At 46.0% G+C, this 18456-nt stretch overlaps 1 protein-coding gene across 7 annotated transcripts in view; it reads right to left on the bottom strand.

Annotated features, from left to right (window-relative positions):
• LZTR1 (leucine zipper like post translational regulator 1) overlaps positions 1–18456 on the bottom strand; it is a 298705-nt gene that overhangs the window by 265956 nt on the left and 14293 nt on the right. For 5 of the 7 annotated variants that reach the window (XM_073319622.1, XM_073319624.1, XM_073319628.1 and 2 more), the window contains exon 1: positions 1220–1374. The exons of the other annotated variants lie outside the window; for them this stretch is intronic. In XM_073319622.1, the coding sequence (XP_073175723.1) occupies positions 1220–1359 (140 nt within the window). In that variant the 5' untranslated portion in view covers positions 1360–1374. Of the gene's footprint in view, positions 1–1219; positions 1375–18456 lie in introns of those variants that run through there. 7 annotated transcript variants of the gene reach the window in all.

Raw genomic sequence — 18456 nt, 5'->3', positions numbered from 1 at the left:
AAAACTAAGGACCCTGATCATCATTCTTACACAGAAAGAAATGAATCATGTGCATGTGACAGTCTGTATCCTTACGTTCATTCACCCTTTTTAGAAAACTATAATGGATTTTGTACAAAGCTATCATTTGAAAATTCACAATGTACTGATCATTAGTGTCCTGGTAAAATATGCATGGCAACATTGTATGTAAAGATTTTACTGTATAACATTGCTGTAACATGCTCCAAATTCAGAAAAGCAGACACAAACCAATTCCTCAGAGACGAAAGGCAAACTGATGCCTCAGCCAGGTGTCTACAAAATCCGATGGACTATCACCTGGGTAAGCAGTCATTCTTTGGCAAGAAAAAGGGTGTGAGACAGAAATGTATATGTTGGCAAAGAAACAGCTGGAAATTCCTATCCCACAGACTGTTGCCTGAACCCCAGCTGGAGACGATTCTCAAAGTAGAGAGTTGCTATAAGAAAGGGGTACAAACTCCCCAGATTATCTCTCCCTTCATCTCTACTCACAGCATCAACAACACATGAAGGAAAAAGGAAGCATCACTGGAGTGGGGAGGGATCCTGGCTGAAAGATTCTAGTAGTCTTCTACTAGAACATATGGTGAGAGAGCCTTTTGCTTTACGTTCACTTAGCTTGTTAAGTTAGGTATCAGTTTGCATTTTACCTTTTATTTCTTTGTAACCAATTCTGACTTATGTCTCACTACTTGCAAACACTTAAAAATCTATGACAGGTTTCAGAGTAACAGCCGTGTTAGTCTGTATTCGCAAAAAGAAAAGGAGGACTTGTGGCACCTTAGAGACTAACCAATTTATTTGAGCATAAGCTTTCGTGAGCTACAGCTCACTTCATCAGAAGCATACTGTGCAAAGTGTAGAAGATCTTTTTATATACACACAAAGCATGAAAAAATACCTCCTCCCACCCCACTCTCCTGCTGGTAATAGCTTATCTAAAGTGATCACTCTCCTTACAATGTGTATGATAATCAAGTTGGGCCACTTCCAGCACAAATCCAGGTTTTCTCACCCTCCCCCCCACACACACACACAAACCCACTCTCCTGCTGGTAATAGCTTATCTAAAGTGACCACTCTCCTTATAATGTGTATGATAATCAAGGTGGGCCATTTCCAGAACAAATCCAGGGTTTAACAAGAACGTCGGTGGAGGAGGGGGGGTAGGAAAAAACAAGGGGAAATAGGTTACCTTGAATAATGACTTAGCCACTCCCAGTCTCTATTCAAGCCTAAATTAATTGTATCAAATTTGCAAATGAATTCCAATTCAACAATTTCTCGCAGGAGTCTGGATTTGAAGTTTTTTTGTTGTAATATCACAACTTTCATGTCTGTAATCGCGTGACCAGAGAGATTGAAGTGTTCTCCGACTGGTTTATGAATGTTATAATTCTTGACATCTGATTTGTGTCCATTTATTCTTTTACGTAGAGACTGTCCAGTTTGACCAATGTACATGGCAGAGGGGCATTGCTGGCACATATCACATTGGTGGATGTGCAGGTGAACGAGCCTCTGATAGTGTGGCTGATGTTATTAGGCCCTGTGATGGTGTCCCCTGAATAGATATGTTGGCAACGGGCTTTGTTGCAAGGATAGGTTCCTGGGTTAGTGGTTCTGTTGTGTGGTATGTGGTTGTTGGTGAGTATTTGCTTTAGGTTGGGGGGCTGTCTGTAGGCAAGGACTGGCCTGTCTCCCAAGATTTGTGAGAGTGTTGGGTCATCCTTCAGGATAGGTTGTAGATTCTTAAAATGCGTTGGAGGGGTTTTACTTGGGGGCTGAAGGTGACGGCTAGTGGCATTCTGTTATTTTCTTTGTTCGGCCTGTCCTGTAGTAGGAGACTTCTGGGAACTCTTCTGGCTCTATCAATCTGTTTCTTCACTTCCGCAGGTGGGTATTGTAGTTGTAAGAATGCTTGATAGAGCTCTTGTAGGTGTCTGTCTCTGTCTGAGGGGTTGGAGCAAATGCGGTTGTATCGCAGAGCTTGACTGTAGACGATGGATCATGTGGTGTGGTCAGGGTGAAAGCTGGAGGCATGTAGGTAGGAATAGCGGTCAGTAGGTTTCCAGTATAGGGTGGTGTTTATGTGACCATCGTTTATTAGCACTGTAGTGTCCAGGAAGTGGATCTCTTGTGTGGACTGGACCAGGCTGAGGTTGATGGTGGGATGGAAATTGTTGAAATCATGGTGGAATTCCTCAAGGGCTTCTTTTCCATGGGTCCAGATGATGATGATGTCATCAATGTAGCGCAAGTAGAGGAGGGGTGCTAGGGAATGAGAGCTGAGGCAGCTGTGTTCTAAGTCAGCCATAAAAATGTTGGCATACTGTGGGGCCAGGCGGGTACCCATAGCAGTGTCGCTGATCTGAAGGTATACATTGTCCCCAAATGTAAAATAGTTATGGGTAAGGACAAAGTCACAAAGTTCAGCCACCAGGTTAGCCGTGACATTATCGGGGATAGTGTTCTTGACGGCTTGTAGTCCATCTTTGTGTGGAATGTTGGTGTAGAGGGCTTCTACATCCATAGTGGCCAGGATGGTGTTATCAGGAAGATCACCGATGGACTGTAGTTTCCTCAGGAAGTCAGTGGTGTCTCGAAGGTAGCCGGGAGTGCTGGTAGCGTAGGGCCTGAGGAGAGAGTCTACATAGCGAGACAATCCTGCTATCAGGGTGCTACACGCTCTCAAAGAAACTGCGGAATCACCTGATCAACATCCTCTACAGCAAACAGGGAAAGATTAAGAATGAGCTCTCAAAAATGGATACTCTCATAAAAAACCAACCTTCCACACAAACTTCCTCGTGGCTGGACTTTACTAAAACTAGACAAGCCATTTACTACACACACTTTGCTTCTCTACAAAAGAAAAAGAGTTACCAAAAGAAACTACAGCATTTGCTCAAGAAACTCCCTGAAAAAGCACAAGATCAAATCCGCACACACACACCCCTGGAACCCCGACCTGGGATATTCTATCTACTACCCAAGATCCATAAACCTGGAAATCCTGGGCGCCCCATCATCTCAGGCATTGGCACCCTGACAGCAGGATTGTCTGGCTATGTAGAGACTCTCCTCAGCCCCTACGCTACCAGCACTCCCAGCTACCTTCGAGACACCACTGACTTCCTGAGGAAACTACAATCCAGGTTTGGGAATCTCCCTCACATCCTCAGCTGTGAAGACCAATGCAAAGAATTCATTTAGTTTCTCCACAATGACCTTATCGTCCTTGAGTGCTCCTTTAGCACCTCAGTCATCCACTGGCCCCACTGGTTGTTTAGCAGGCTTCCTGCTTCTGATGCACTTAAAAAAAAAATTGCTATTACTTTTTGAGGCTTTGGCTAACTGTTCCTCAAATTCCTTTTTGGCCTTCCTAATTGTATTTTTACACTTCATTTGCCAGTGTTTATGCTCCTTTCTATTTTCCTCACTAGGATTTAACTTCCACTTTTTAAAGGATGCCTTTTTGCCTCTCACTGCTTCTTTTACTTTGTTGTTTAACATATAAAGCAATACTTCATAACTTCACATAACATGATCATACATACAATCTAACAGGATATTCATGTTCAGCAGATCAAGACTTTTAAATTGATACCTCACAAGGCATACTTTTTGTACAAAACATATCATAATCAGATGGGAATGGTGAATATGGGATTCCAGGGTGCTACTATCAGGTACAGAATGTCACACCCGTGTTTTACAAAAGCTATTATTCAGTTTTTACTGATATTAACCTGAATTTTGGACCACCCAAATACATAAAAATACTGATTACGTTAAGAAAATTCAGTATATTACATTAGGTGTTTATGTTAATAATAAATTGGTCTAAGTGTATAAGGCTTATAAGGCTGTCTGTTCAAGTAAGGCAATGTAGTGGAAGACACACATATGAGCATGCTTGTGTATTTAAGTGATCTCTCTCTCTCCTGCCACCCATCTCCACTCTCTGACAAACAGATATATGTACGTCGGTATTCAAGTCCTAAAAAATGAAGTGTTAGAATTCCCCAGACTAAGCTCCCTGTTCCCAAAGGAGAGATGGCAGCTCTGTAACCTGTGCAGCCTAGGTAACCAAGGAACCATCGCCTTCCAGAGAAGGCCCAGAAGCAGTATTGGTGGAGGATGTAATGCAAATGGGTGGCACCCTCTATCTGTTAAAAGAAAAGGAGGACTTGAGTCAGCAGTGTGCCCTTGTTGCCAAGAAGGCCAATGGCATTTTGGGATGTATAAGCGAGCAGATCGAGGGACGTGATCGTTCCCCTCTATTCGACATTGGTGAGGCCTCCTCTGGAGTACTGTGTCCAGTTTTGGGCCCCACACTACAAGAAGGATGTGGATAAATTGGAGAGAGTCCAGCGAAGGGCAACAAAAATGATTAGGGGTCTAGAACACATGACTTATGAGGAGAGGCTGAGGGAGCTGGGATTGTTTAGCCTGCAGAAGAGAAGAATGAGGGGGGATTTGATAGCTGCTTTCAACTACCTGAAAAGGGGTTCCAAAGAGGATGGCTCTAAACTGTTCTCAATGGTAGCAGATGACAGAACGAGGAGTAATGGTCTCAAGTTGCAGTGGGGGAGGTTTAGATTGGATATTAGGAAAAACTTTTTCACTAAGAGGGTGGTGAAACACTGGAATGCGTTACCTAGGGAGGTGGTAGAATCTCCTTCCTTAGAGGTTTTTAAGGTCAGGCTTGATAAAGCCCTGGCTGGGATGATTTAACTGGGAATTGGTCCTGCTTCGAGCAGGGGGTTGGACTAGATGACCTTCTGGGGTCCCTTCCAACCCTGATATTCTATGATTCACCTTCGAGACTAACAAATTTATTTGAGCATAAGCTTTTGTGAGCTACTTCATCGGATGCATTGGATAGATTTTTCCAAGATAAATCTCATTCTTTGCTCATTTCCTTCCAGTCATTGTGTATTTCATTAACATGCTACTTACTCTCTACCAGATCATTAATAAAAATGCCAAATAAGAGATGTACTCACTAAGGCCTGGTCTACACTACAGGGTTAGGCTGAATTTAGCCACATTAGGTCGATTTTAAAATGAATGCGTTCACACAACCAACCCTGTTCCATCAACTTAAAAAGCTCTTAAAATCGAATTCTGTACTCCTCCCTGGCGAGCGGACTAGCGCTGGGTCAAATTTGGGGTAGTGCGGATGCAAATCGACGGTATTGGCCTCCGGGAGCTCCAGAGTGTTCCATTGTGACCGCTTTGGACAGCACTTTGAACTCTGATGCACTAGCCAGGTACGTAGTAGAAGGCCTGGGAACTTTTGAATTCCATTTCCTGTTTGGTCAGCATGGTGAACTCAGCAGCACAGGTGACCATGCAGTGCCCCAGAATTGCAAACGAGCTCCAGCATGCACAGAAAGGGAGACACTGGATCCAATTGCTGTATGGGGAGAAGCATCTGTACAGGTAGAACTCCAATCAAAAAGAAGAAATGCAAATATATTTGCCAAAATCTCACAGGGCAAGTTGGAAAGAGGATACAACAAGGACACACAGCAGTGCCGCGTGAAAATTAAGGAGCTGAGGCAAGCCTACCAAAAACAAAGGAGGCAAACAAACAGTCGCTCTAGGTCAGAGCCCCATACATGCCAGTTCTATGATCAGTTGCACGCCATTCTAGAAGGGGAACCTACCACTACCCCACCACTGTCTGTGGACACCTGCAAGAGGGGAGTCTCAATCAACAGGGAGGAGGATTTTGTGGCTGAGGAAAAGGAGGTGGAGGAGAAGGACGAGAATGCACAGCAGGCAAGCGGTGAATCCATGCTCCCGGCAGCCAGGACCTTTTCATCACCCTGGAACCAATACCCTCCCAAGGCGGGATCCCCAACCCTGAAGCCGGAGAAGGCACCTCTGGTGAGTGCACATTTGTAACTACAGTACAGGGTTTAAAAAGCAATAGTGTCTAATGTTTGATTTGCCCTGAAGAATTGGAATGCATTCGCAGCCAGTACAGCTACTGGAAAAGTCTATTCACATGTCTGGGGATGGAGCGGGAATCCTCCAGGGACATCTCCATGAAGCTCTCCTGGAGGTACTCTGAAAGTATTCTGAAATCATTGCAGCACAAAGCATGGCAGCAAATGGTCCTGGGTTTTGGTTGCATTCAAGCAACATTCAGTCTATATCTTTCTGTCTTAGCCTCAGGAGAGCGACATCATTCATGATCACCCGGTTGAAATAGGGGAATTTTTGTAAGGGAACAATAAAAGGACCCCGTTCATGCTGGGCTGTTTGCACTTGGCTAAAAGGGATCATCTCAGAGAATAGCCAGGCAGTGGAGTGCGGGACAGGTGTGTGCTGCACATTCACCCGAAAACCGCAGCCTCTCCTTTTAAATGTAACGCCCAACCCATTGCTTCTTATGGGTAAGGATGGCACTGCAGTTTGAAACCATTCCCACATGGTAATAAGCCAGCCCCGCGTACCCTTTGTCTTACCATGGCTGCATGGAAACCGAATTCTGTTGCTCAGCTGTGTGTGATGTGCCATCATACCGGCAGACGCTCAAAATAAAACGCAAAATGCGACCTTGTACCTAAAGCACATGTGCTGTCTGCTGTGAATTGTTTGATTCACTGTGAGTCTCCTTTTTGTTCTCAGAAATGTATCACCTTAAATTTTACTCTCCCTTTTTATCTCGCCCCAGGTGGAAATGTTTCTAGGCTCCCCCTATCATCTCCATCCCTGAGGTTACCGCAGATTACAAGGTGAAAAAAACACACTTGGGGTGACATGTTTTCCAAGCTCATGCAGTCCTCCAGCACTGACAGGGCACAGCTGAATGCATGGAGGCATTCAGTGTTAGAGGCTAGGAAAGCATTAAGTGAGTGCAAAGAGCAGAGGCAGGAGCGCAAAGAGCAGAGGCGATGCTAAGGCTAATGGGGGAGCAAACGGACATGATATAGTGTCTGGTGCAGCTGCAGGAAAGCCAATAAAAGCACAGACCCCAGCCACATCCATTGTACAACTACCTGACTTCTTCCCCAAGTTCCATATTCTCCTCACCCAGACACCCAAGAACATGTGGGGGGGGGGGGGGGAAAGAAAGGCTCCGGGCACCCAGCCACTCCACTCCAGAGGATGGCTCAAGCAACAGAAGGCTGTCATTAAAACAGTTTGATTTGTGGTGTGGCTACAATAAGCAGTGTGGCCTTGTTCTTCCCTCCTCTCGCACCCCACCCTACCCCACCCACGCTACCTTGTCAGTTATCTCCTTTTTTTTTTTTTTTAATAATAATAAAGAATGAATGCATGGTTTCAAGAAAATAGATACTTTATTTCGGAGGGTGGTTGGCCTAAAGAGAATTAAAATCAACATCAAGGAGAAATACACACAACTGTCACACCAAAGCCTGGCCAGTCATGAAACTGGTTTTCAAAGCTTCTCTGATGCGCAACACGCCTTGCTGTGCTCTTCTAATCGCCCTGGTTTTTGGCTGCTCAAAATCAGACACCAGGCCATTTGCCTCAACCTCCCACCCCGCCATAAACGTCTCCCCTTACTCTCACAGATATTATGGAGCACACAGCAAACAGCAATAACAATGGGAATGTTGGCTGCGTTGAAGTCTAAGCTAGTCAGCAAATAATGCCAGTGAGCTTTTAAACGTTCAAAGACACATTCTACCACCATTCTGCACTTGCTCAGCCTATAATTGAACTGCTCCTTACTACTGTCCAGGCTGCCTGTGTACGGCTTCATAAGCCATGGGAGCAAGGGGTAGGCTGGGTCCCCAAGGATAACTATTGGCATTTCAACATCCCCAACGGTAATTTTCTGGTCTGGGAAGTAAGTCCCTTCTTGCAGCTGCTCAAACAGCCCAGAGTTCCTAAAGATGCGAGCGTCATGCACCTTTCCCGGCCATCCCACGTTGATGTCGCTGAAACATCCCTTGTGATCCACCAGTGCTTGCAGCACCATTGAGAAGTACCTCTTGCAGTTTACGTACTGGTTGGCAAGGTGGTCTGGTGCCAAGATAGGGATATGCGTTCTGTCTATCGCCCCACCACAGTTAGGGAAACCCATTGCAGCAAAGCCATCCACTGCACATTACCCAGAGTCACTACCCTTGATAACAGAACGTCAATGATTGCATTGGCTACTTGGATCACAGCAGCCCCCACAGTAGATTTGCTCACTCCCAATTGATTCCCGACTCACCGGTAGCAGTCAGGCATAGCAAGCTTCCACAGGGCTATCACCACTCACTTCTCAGCTGTCAAGGCAGCTCTCATCCTCGTATTCCTGCGCTTCAGGGTGGGTGAAAGCAACAGTCAGAGTTCCAGGAAAGTGGCCTTACGCATGCGAAAGTTTTGCAGCCACTGTGAATCATCCCATACCTGCAACACTATGCGGTCCCACCAGTCTGTGCTTGTTTGCTGGGCCCAGAATCGGTGTTCCACTGTATCAACCAGCCCTACTGCCACCATGATGTCCCAGTTGCCACAGCCTGTGCTTTCAGGAACGTCTGTGTCCATGTGCTCATCAAAATCGTCCTCGTGCTGGTGTCTCTTAGCCCTGTTCTGCATATACTCCAGGATAATGCGCAAGGGGCTTACAATGGTCACAACAGCAGCAGTGAGCTGAGCGAGCTCCATGCTTGCCGTGGTATAACGTCTGCAGGAGAGCAGAGTTGCAGCGGAAGCAGTAGATGACGACGGATGCCACGAGAATAGATATTTATACAGAACGAGAGGATCTGAGAGGTGGATTCATGGCACCAGGAAAGCAGAGTTGCAGCGGAAGCGGTGGACGACGACAACATGGAGAAATTTGCTGTTGAGACTGAGCTCATTTACAAGAGCAGAGTTGTAGCGGACGCGGTGGATGACGGTTAGCAGTCGTACTGCACCGTCTGCTGACAGCAGCACCCAGAACACAACAGCAGGGGTGACAGTGAGCTGAGCAGGCTCCATCCTTGCCATGGTTTGGCGTCCGCATGGAAAAAAGGCGCAAAACGATTGCCTGCCGTTGCTTTCATGGAGGGAGGGGTGACCTACAACACATACCCAAAACCACCCGCGACAATGGTTTTGCCCCATCAGGCATTGGGCGCTTAACCTATAAATTCCATATTTATGGGCAGCAGAGACTGTGGGAACTGTGGGATAGCTACCCACAGTGCACCACTCCGTAAGTCGATGCTAGCCATGGTAGTGAGGACGCACTCAGCCAACTTAATGCGCTTAGTGTGGACATACGCAATAGACTGTATAAAATCGATTTCTAAAAATCGACTTCTATAAAATCGACCTAATTTCGTAGTGTAGACATACCCTAAGAAAAACATTTGGGAAGAGGATCTGGGCGGAAAATAATTAGTTTTCCGTTGTGGAATTGCATGGGAATTTTTTTCATTCTAGGCAAGATTTGTCCTGACTGTTGCAAAAGCTAGAGGTTCAACCCCCAAATCCAGCAGATCTGGAAACCATCAATATGGGGCCCTCCTATACCTTGCAGGAGGCCTCAGAGCCATTGCATCAGGTAGTAGGGTATGTTACTCCTACATTTGACCAAAATTCAGAATAGTGTGGGTTGTTTCATTTAGGAGGAGAAAATGATGATGGAGACAGGTATCTTTGAAGAAGTCATTTTATTTAGGAAGAATGTACAAAGTCTTGTTCCCCTAAACACTGCAGAACTCTAACAGCAGAAGACAGTTTCTTTGTGCACAGCTCCAAGCCCCTTCCTAGCCAACAATCAGTCGGAAAGCACTCTCTCTCTCTCGGCTTTTTCTCAGGGCCCTGCTCCTAGTGCTACTGTGGCTGTGTTTTGTACTTCTTTGGTGCCTTCCCTCTCTGCTCCTCTTTCACAGACACACAAATCTTAATAAAACTATACTCAGTGAAGCCCCTCCACCCATGTACCTGTGTTTTTGGCAGAGGATGCTATTGTTTCAGCTACTTGGTTCCAAAAAGGAGCTTAACTGGTTCTTACATGAACATCATGGTTTCTTTGACCATGGGATGGTGTTCCATGAAGGAGGAGTGCTGGGCAGAGACGGGCTCCATCTTACGAAGAGAGGGAAGAGCATCTTTGCCAGCAGGCTGGCTAACCTAGTGAGGAGGGCTTTAAACTAGGTTCACCGGGGGAAGGAGACCAAAGCCCTGAGGTAAGTGGGAAAGCGGGATACCGGGAGGAAGCACAGGCAGGAATGTCTGTGAGGGGAGGGCTCCTGCCTCATACTGGCAATGAGGGGCGATCAACAGGTTATCTCAAGTGCTTATATACAAATGCACAAAGCCTTGGAAACAAGCAGGGAGAACTGGAGGTCCTGGTGATGTCAAGGAACTATGACGTGATCGGAATAACAGAGACTTGGTGGGATAACTCACATGACTGGAGTACTGTCATGGATGGTTATAAACTGTTCAGGAAGGACAGGCAGGGCAGAAAAGGTGGGGGAGTAGCACTGTATGTAAGGGAGCAGTATGACTGCTCAGAGCTCCGGTACGAAACTGCAGAAAAACCTGAGTGTCTCTGGATTAAGTTTAGAAGTGTGTGCAACATGTAGTGGTGGGAGTCTGCTATAGACCACCGGACCAGGGGATGAGGTGGATGAGGCTTTCTTCCGGCAGCTCACGGAAGCTACTAGATCGCATGCCCTGATTCTCATGGGTGACTTTAATTTTCCTGATATCTGCTGAGAGAGCAATACAGCGGTGCATAGACAATCCAGGAAGTTTTTGGAAAGCGTAGGGGACAATTTCCTGGCGCAAGTGCTAGAGGAGCCAACTAGTGGGGGCGCTTTTCTTGACCTGCTGCTCACAAACCGGGTAGAATTAGTGGGGGAAGCAAAAGTGGATGGGAATCTGGGAGGCAGTGACCATGAGTTGGTTGAGTTCAGTATCCTGACGCAGGGAAGAAAGGTAAGCAGCAGGATACGGACCCTGGACTTCAGGAAAGCAGACTTCGACTCCCTCAGAGAACGGATGGCCAGGATCCCCTGGGGGAGTAACTTGAAGGGGAAAGGAGTCCAGGAGAGCTGGCTGTATTTCAAGGAATCCCTGTTGAGGTTACAGGGACAAACCATCCCGATGAGTCGAAAGAATAGTAAATATGGCAGGCGACCAGCTTGGCTTAATGGTGAAATCCTAGCGGATCTTAAACATAAAAAAGAAGCTTACAAGAAGTGGAAGGTTGGACATATGACTAGGGAAGAGTATAAAAATATTGCTCGGGCATGTAGGAATGTTATCAGGAGGGCCAAATCGCACCTGGAGCTGCAGCTAGCCAGAGATGTCAAGAGTAACAAGAAGGGTTTCTTCAGGTATGTTGGCAACAAGAAGAAAGCCAAGGAATGTGTGGGCCCCTTACTGAATGAGGGAGGCAACCTAGTGACAGAGGATGTGGAAAAAGCTAATGTACTCAATGCTTTTTTTGCCTCTGTTTTCACTAACAAGGTCAGCTCCCAGACTGCTGCGCTGGGCATCACAAAATGCGGAAGAGATGGCCAGCCCTCTGTGGAGATAGAGGCGGTTAGGGACTATTTAGAAAAGCTGGACGTGCACAAGTCCATGGGGCCGGACGACTTGCATCCGAGAGTGCTGAAGGAATTGGCGGCTGTGATTGCAGAGCCACTGGCCATTATCTTTGAAAACTCGTGGCGAACCGGGGAAGTCCCGGATGACTGGAAAAAGGCTAATGTAGTGCCAATCTTTAAAAAAGGGAAGAAGGAAGATCCTGGGAACTACAGGCCAGTCAGCCTCACCTCAGTCCCTGGAAAAATCATGGAGCAGGTCCTCAAAGAATCAATCCTGAAGCACTTGCATGAGAGGAAAGTGATCAGGAACAGCCAGCATGGATTCACCAAGGGAAGGTCATGCCTGACTAATCTAATCGCCTTTTACGATGAGATTACTGGTTCTGTGGATGAAGGGAAAGCAGTGGATGTATTGTTTCTTGACTTTAGCAAAGCTTTTGACACGGTCTCCCATAGTATTCTTGTCAGCAAGTTAAGGAAGTATGGGCTGGATGAATGCACTATAAGGTGGGTAGAAAGCTGGCTAGATTGTCGGGCTCAACGGGTAGTGATCAATGGCTCCATGTCTAGTTGGCAGCCGGTATCAAGTGGAGTGCCCCAAGGGTCGGTCCTGGGGCCGGTTTTATTCAATATCTTCATAAATGATCTGGAGGATGGTGTGGATTGCACTCTCAGCAAATTTGCGGATGATACTAAACTGGGAGGAGTGGTAGATACGCTGGAGGGGAGGGACAGGATACAGAAGGACCTAGACCAATTGGAAGATTGGGCCAAAAGGAATCTGATGAGGTTCAATAAGGATAAGTGCAGGGTCCTGCACTTAGGACGGAAGAACCCAATGCACAGCTACAGACTAGGGACCGAATGGCTAGGCAGCAGTTCTGCGGAAAAGGACCTAGGGGTGACAGTGGACGAGAAGCTGGATATGAGTCAGCAGTGTGCCCTTGTTGCCAAGAAGGCCAGTGGCATTTTGGGATGTATAAGTAGGGGCATAGTGAGCAGATCGAGGGACGTGATCGTTCCCCTCTATTCGACATTGGTGAGGCCTCATCTGGAGTACTGTGTCCAGTTTTGGGCCCCACACTTCAAGAAGGGTGTGGATAAATTGGAGAGAATCCAGCGAAAGGCAACAAAAATGATTAGGGGACTGGAACACATGACTTATGAGGAGAGGCTGAGGGAGCTGGGATTGTTTAGCCTGCAGAAGAGAAGAATGAGGGGGGATTTGATAGCTGCTTTCAACTACCTGAAAGGGGGTTCCAAAGAGGATGGCTCTAGACTGTTCTCAATGGTAGCAGATGACAGAACGAGGAGTAATGGTCTCAAGTTGCAGTGGGGGAGGTTTAGATTGGATATTAGGAAAAACTTTTTCACTAAGAGGGTGGTGAAACACTGGAATGCGTTACCTAGGGAGGTGGTAGAATCTCCTTCCTTAGAGGTTTTTAAGGTCAGGCTTGACAAAGCCCTGGCTGGGATGATTTAACTGGGAATTGGTCCTGCTTTGAGCAGGGGGTTGGACTAGATGACCTTCTGGGGTCCCTTCCAACCCTGATATTCTATGATTCTATGATCATCAGATCTTTGAGCAGTCCCTGTGAAGCAGCAAATGGACAATTCTCTTCTGCATTTTTTTCAGAGAGATTATGGTCTACTGTGCTGAAGTGTTCTTTAGGGATTTCTTAACACTTCTGGATTTTAATATTTCTTCTCACTGCACCTTATACATTTGATATCTTAATTCCCCCAGATGGGCTTTTCATAAGTCTAATGCCCTTGGACGGCTGCATTCTGTGATTCTATGTTACTACGATGGTAACTCATGGTCCAATCGCCCCTATCAGGTGCATTGCTACATTTGGCTATGCTGTCCGGCCACTAGGCCATTCTCGTCTCCCAAAACCAGGAATGGAACCCAAGAAACCTGATTAAAGGTTTGCTAGGACCTCTTTTTAAAGCCCAAACCGAACACGACTAGCCCAGAGCTGACCCAAATCTGACACTTCCCTCCAAACCTGTGCCAGCACTCTCGCCTCATCCTTGGGGCTCAGGCTGATAGGCGCTTCCTGCTCCCCATGCCCGAGATTTGTCTCCGACCGCCTCCTGCTATGGGGTCAGCATGGCATGTGTGCCTGCTCCTAAAAACCACTGCCACCTTCCTGCTGTGCGTGTACTGCTGAATGAGATGCATTGCAACTCATCAGCACGCTCACTCCACAGCACACAGAGCAGCGGCCAGCAGGAGTACAACATGCAGTCATCACTGTGCTGACTCCACAGGCAGGAGGAGGTGTTCAGAGTCTACCTCAGCAAGCCTGAGAGAGTTGCGTTGTTTTCACACTTGACCACGAAACTTGTAGTCAGGTTCTATCGGGTTGCAAGACTAACCCTGATACCAAGCATTCTAGTGCTAATGCACATAGCTGTATAACCAATGATAAAGTCTGTGTTTTGTCTCCATCTATGGGCTGCTGTCCATAGAAGAAAACAGCAAACCTTTCCCACTACTTTCTCCTACAGTGGAGTGAAAGAGGTGCTACATATCTGAAGACCGTGGGTTCAAAGTCAGTTGATGAGCCAAGGGGGGCTGGAAACTATGTAAATCAGTGTGAGGGCCCTGCAATGATTGCTAAAATGATTGCATATTACAAAACACTGTATTTAGGGATCAAACTGAATATTGTATTAATATTTCCTTTATTGCGGTATTTATAGTGTGTGTATTTTGATTACTGGGAGCTATCCCTTTAAGAACTGGGTGGGACACCTATTAGAGGGTTTGTCTGAAGAAGACCGAGAGCAGTGTGTTGGAAATGCTGCTTCTGTGAGCTCCAAAAAGGTCAGAACTTGACTTAATCTTATCTTTCCAGAAAACAAGCGTCACTCTGAAAGATGAAATATTAGGACTGATAGGGGAACCTACTAACTTAGAACTTTGCTTGAAATTCAGAGCATTTTGCCCATACGTCACCAGTAGGAATCCAGTTCCACTCAGTAGGGATTAGACTGATTAGGGTTTAGATTTATTAAGAACTGGGGAAACTTTTGGGAAAGGGGGAGCCTACAGAGGAAGGATGGGCTCCACCTAAACCAAAATGTTACCAGTTTGCAAGCTCTTAAAATTAAAAAGGTCTTAGAGCAATTTTTAAACTAAGGGCTGGGGGAAAGCCGACAGGTCTGGAGGAACACGTGGTTCAGACAGAGACATCCTTTAGGGGAGAATCTATTAATGGGGATTCTCTGTGTTCTAGTGAGGAGGAGAGCATGGAAGATGATAAAATACAGATAAGATCTGATGACAAACAGTCAAATGAAAAAGAGGCCCATTCAATTACACATGTAATGGCAGACAGCTAAAAAGTGACAATTTTTTTTAAGTGCTTATATACAAATGCTAGACGTCTAAATAATAAGATGGGTGAATTAGAGTGCCTTGTATTAAATGAGGATATTGATATAATCGGCATCACAGAAACTTGGTGGAATGAACACAATCAATGGGACACAGTAATACCAGGGAACAAAATCTATCGGAAGGACAGAACAGGCGTGCTGGTGGAGGAGCAGCACTATATGTGAAAGAAAGTGTGGAATCAAATGAAGGGGACAAATCTGAGGATCTGTCCTAGATTGAGGTGTCAGTAGAGGAGGTGTTGGAAATTGATAAACTAAACAGTAATAAGTCACCAGGACCAGATGGTATTCACCCCAGAGTTCTGAAGAAACTCAAATGTGAAATTGCAGAACTACTAACTGTGGCTTGTAACCTATCATTTAAACCAGCTTCTGTGCCAAATGACTGGAGGATATAGCTAATGCGACTCCAATTTTTAAAAAGGGCTCCAGAAGAGATCCTAGCAATTACAGGCCAGTAAACCTGACTTCAGTACCGGGCAAACTGGTTGCAACTATGGTAAAAAAACAATTGTCAGACACATAGATGAAGATTATTTGTTGGGGAAGAGTTAACATGGTTTTTGTAAAGGGAAGTCATGCCTCACCAATCTACTAGAATTCTTTCAGGGGGTCAACAAGCATGTGGACAAGGGTGATCCAGTGAATACAGTGTACTTAGATTTTCAGACAGCCTTTGACAAGGTCCCTCACCAAAGTCTCTTAAGCAAAGTAAGCTGTCATGGGATAAGAGGGAAGGTCTTCCAATGAATCGATAACTGGTTAAAAGATAGGAAACAAAAGGTAGGAATAAATGGTCAGTTCTCAGAATGGAGAGAGGTAAATAGTGGGGTCCCCCAGGGGTCTATATTGGGACCAGTACTATTCAATATATTCATAAATGATCTGGAAAAAAGGGTAAACACTGAAGTGGCAACATTTGCAGATGATACAAAACTACTCAAGATAGTTAAGTCCAAAACAGACTGTGAAGCGCTACAAAGGGATCTCACAAAACTGGGTGACTGGGCAACAAAATGATATATGAAATTCAATATTGATAAATGCAATGTAATGCACATTAGAAAAAATAATCCCAACTATACGTATAAAATGATGGGGTCTAAATTAGCTGTTACCACTCAAGAAAGAGATCTTGGCGTCATCATGGATAGTTCTCTGAAAACATCCACTCAATGTGCAGCAGCAGTCAAAAAAGCTAACAATGTTGGGAATCATTAAAAAAGGGACAGATAAGACAGAAAATATCATATCATATAAATAAATCCATGGTACACCCAGATCTTGAATACTGCATGCAGATGTGGTCGCCCCATCTCAAAAAAGATATACTGGAATTGGAAAAGTTTCAGAAAAGGGCAACAAAAATGACCCAATATGGCCATTCTTATTATACACTGTTCCCATCTAATAGCGCTTTGGTGGCTCCTGTACAAGATGAGTTTGGCAGGTCTCAGTTCCAGCTCCCGCATCAACAAGCTTTGCACTAATTGCAGACTCAGTAGAGAGGACAAGAAATGCCTGAGGCAGGGCAGTGTGGGGTAAGCTTGTCCTGTTACTGCCTGGGATGAAAAGAGGGATTCATTTGCCAGCACTGCACAAGCTCTAAATCCACAAAGTTTTTTAAAGCTACAGTTTACAGCTACAAGCAAGTTAGTTGCAATCATGCAAATTAACTCATTAAATAATTCCTATTCTTATTAGGTGTTCCTGTGCAAGCAACCTCTGTGTTTCATTTACCCAACCTGTAAAATGTGGAGAAGTGAAGAGAATTAAGGCCAATCGGGGAAGAGGTGGGAACAGAACTCATGATCTTCTGGCTCCCAGCCACCTATGTTCAATACCATAGGCCAGTAAGGCCAGAAAAGAAGGAAGAGGATGATGGAAATCAAAACTAAGCAAAGATTCGATGAAATATTTAGAGAGAGGCCAGTCTGGAGCTATTCAGGGGCCTAGGCAGCTCGCTAGGGAACTAGTTTTGTACGCGTGTACAGCACATCCACGTTTACCTCTGTAGTTTAATATTTCAGTGTTTCAACTACACATGCACTCAGGAAACCTTTCGATTTACTTCCCGTCCCTTTCAGAAACTTAGCAAAACATCTACTATATACTGAAGACTAGGTACATAGTTAAGCCCCTTTCTTTTCAGTTTAAATTGATTTTTACCAAAAAAATTCCTGGGTTTTACAAAAAGTATTCTTTTTATTTTCATCCTATTTTTGTATCATTCAAATATATAAAACATAACTTGTTTTATTAGGAAAATACAATACATAGCATGAGATATATGTATTACAATAATACATTAGAGACTAACAATGAAGTGAGCTGTAGCTCACGAAAGCTTATGCTCAGGAATGCATCCGATTAAGTGAGCTGTAGCTCAAGAAAGCTTATGCTCAAATAAATGTGTTAGTCTCGGAGGTGCCACAAGTACTCCTTTTCTTTTTGCAAATACAGACTAACACGGCTGCTACTCTGAAACCTGTCAAAAATAATACACAAGTCTGTGTGTATATGCAAAGCTGCCTGTTGAAGTAAGGTTATATATTAGTCTAGAACAGGGGTGGGGAACCTATGGCCCGCAGGCCGAATCCAGCCCGCTGCTTCATTTCATCCGGCCCGTAGCAAGCCAGAAACCCCAAGCCTCAGCGTCCTCCCACCCCATGCAGGGCTGGAGCTGGGAGCGCCAGCACACCCCACTGCAGGGGGAAACTTGGGTCGCCAGGCCATAAAAAGTGCAATCAGCTCCAGGCAGCTCCCGGAAAAGACCAGCATGTCCCTGTGACCCCTAGGAGCTGGGGCAATCAGGGAAGCTGCACACACTGCCCCCGACCCCAGCGCCAGCTCTCCAGCTGCTCTGGAAGCTGCATGGGTGGCACCTGCGGGTGCAGGCAACATGCGCTATCCAGAACCCCCTGACCGCTCCACCTAGGGGCTGGAGATGCCAGCCACTTGCAGAAGCAGCTTGGAGCCAGGGCAGGCAGGGAGTTTGCCTTAACCCTGCTGCACCGCAGACCAGGAGCCACCCCCCAAACCTCCTTCCCCAGCTCTGAGCCCCCTCCCACACCCAAACTCCCTCCCGGAGGCTGCACCACGAACATTCCTCCCACACCCCAACCCTCAGCCCCTCCTGCACTCCAAACCCCTCATCCCCAGCCCCACCCCAGAGCCCGCAATGCCAGCCAGAGCCCTCACCCACTCCTACATCCCAACCTTCTGCCCCAGCCCAGAGCCCCTTCCAGAACCCTGCATTTCTGGCCCGCCTCCAGAGCCTAGGGGAAGCCCCCCGCGGGGCTGTGTGTGGCCCATGACTGATTTTTAATGTGGGTCAATGGCCTCTAACGGAAAAAAAGATTCCCCACCCCAACCTACAAGATACACACAATAAACAGGCACGCATGCAAGCTCTGAAGTGCCTGCACACCTGAAGGTATTGATGGATCTCATGCCCACCACATACACATTTCAAGCTGTTAGCAGAGAA

This window comes from Lepidochelys kempii, chromosome 21 (genome assembly GCF_965140265.1).
Source record: "Lepidochelys kempii isolate rLepKem1 chromosome 21, rLepKem1.hap2, whole genome shotgun sequence".
Taxonomy (NCBI): Eukaryota; Metazoa; Chordata; order Testudines; family Cheloniidae; genus Lepidochelys; species Lepidochelys kempii.
The sequence above is the reverse complement of the archived record's forward strand: the minus strand, read 5'-3'. Positions and strand labels throughout refer to the sequence as shown.